The sequence below is a fragment of the Etheostoma spectabile genome, chromosome 21 (genome assembly GCF_008692095.1).
Source record: "Etheostoma spectabile isolate EspeVRDwgs_2016 chromosome 21, UIUC_Espe_1.0, whole genome shotgun sequence".
NCBI classification, from domain to species: domain Eukaryota; kingdom Metazoa; phylum Chordata; class Actinopteri; order Perciformes; family Percidae; genus Etheostoma; species Etheostoma spectabile.
The window spans coordinates 7,947,244-7,948,995 of NC_045753.1; the positions used below are offsets into that span (position 1 = coordinate 7,947,244).

Here is a 1,752-nt window from a genome sequence, read left to right on the forward strand (position 1 = left end):
GGCCAGTGCCTTATCCATTAGGCCACTGGGGCAGTATGTGAGGGGGACGGGGTCACAGTTATTTATATCAGCAACGTGATTCTGCTTTGGCAATGTATTCAATTGTTTCACTTAACACCTCTGTTTTGACAAGCTAAGTTTCTGAAACAATATATTTTAATCGCTTTCTCTAAATACTCGAATTGTGCGCAAATATACACATTTGTTAAGAAGGCCGGGTGACGCGATCACCATGGTGATGCGTTTACGTCTAACGGATGGTTCCATTCTCTTCTACAAATAGGGGTATATTAGATTATCCTTATGCGACTTTAACTATTCAAATATGTATACAAGGTCCACCGTACAAGATTCAAGTGCCGAATTATATTTTATATGTGGTAAACTTGCTGGTGTTGGCAAATCCCTTACAATTGCTTTATGTTAAATCCGTGCAATATTTCTATGTGTCGTTTATTTTACCAAAATGAAACCTTCCTACTTGCGCCGTAGAAGCAGCAAGTAGCTATGGCTTTGTTTGGAGAAAAAGAGTTTAAACCACCACATTAAGAATTTAAATAGATAGTCTGTATGGAGGTAAATATATAAGATACATGTTTTTGGTGACAAAACTAACTACTACTAACCCACGCAATTGACACGTTTCAATAAAATATCAGGTATGAGTAGCTAGCGTGTTAGCCACCTAGCATTAGCTCGGTAATGTACCATTAGCAACGATCGTATAGATATGAGCAACGCTAAACACAGTCACTGTGGCTACGTGATACTGCTATCTATAAAATACTAACGCTACCATTGGTGTACCATCTTTTATAAAGGACCTTAAGAAATCACTCAAGATGCCGCTCTTTGGAAACACATTTAGTCCGAAGAAGATTCCACCTCGCAAATCTGCATCTCTGTCCAGCCTTCACACGGTGAGTTTAGAGAACTTACTTTTCTTTGGCAACATCATTGCTAAAAGTAAAGCCAACACCCGTATCTCTCATTGATTCCTTATTTTATCTACACTGGTCCCTTAAGAGGATATACAAAGAGAGATAAACAAAAGCAATTATTTCCATAACGTGTTTTGAGACTGCTGATGTGTCGTTGTGAATAAGGGGCTGCAGCTCAACATTGTGTGAGTTATTCTTTATTTGGTGTGCATGCAGATTGATTTATTTTTATCTATTTTTTTTTAACCCTGAATCTTTTTTAGTTGGATCGTTCAACAAGAGAAATAGAGCTAGGTCTTGAGTATGGACCTCCTGTAATGAACCTTGGCGGTCAGAGTTGGAAATTTGAAGAGGGACAGTGGATATCAGGTAAGGAGTTTGAATTGCTTCTACAGTTTTTAAGTGCAGAGAACAGTACCAAGGTGATCAATCACTGTTGGTCTCTGAATGGCCCAAACATATGTTTCTGTCTTTGTTGAACCAGAATCTGGTGGGAATACGTCTAGTAGGGAGGTGCAGCGACTTAAGAAAAGAAATGTCCAGCTGGAGGAAGAGAACAATCTCCTGAAACTTAAGATTGAAGTCCTCCTGGACATGGTAAGAACTCATCAGCTTTGATAATGCCCTTACATTCTCAACTGCATTACAGATACTATAAGAAAGTTTATTTTTGCTTCATCCTGAAATCTCTTTTAGACAGATGCTGTGACTGTGATAAACCTGTGTTTTTCATGCATAAATGGACACATGATATTAGGCATTTTCGGACCAGAGGAACGTTTTGATCATTCTATTCTAATAACCCCCCCCC

The 1,752-nt window shown here is 38.7% G+C and overlaps 1 protein-coding gene across 3 annotated transcripts in view; it reads left to right on the forward strand.

Moving 5' to 3' along the window:
- cby1 (chibby 1, beta catenin antagonist) overlaps positions 1-1,752 on the forward strand; it is a 4,384-nt gene that overhangs the window by 441 nt on the left and 2,191 nt on the right. Inside the window, exons 1-4 of one of the 3 annotated variants that reach the window (XM_032501558.1) lie at positions 455-576; positions 822-920; positions 1,205-1,310; positions 1,426-1,538. In XM_032501558.1, coding sequence (XP_032357449.1) covers positions 571-576; positions 822-920; positions 1,205-1,310; positions 1,426-1,538 — 324 coding nt within the window. In that variant the 5' untranslated portion in view covers positions 455-570. Of the gene's footprint in view, positions 1-454; positions 660-821; positions 921-1,204; positions 1,311-1,425; positions 1,539-1,752 lie in introns of those variants that run through there. The other 2 variants (XM_032501559.1, XM_032501557.1) reach the window with 2 other exon arrangements.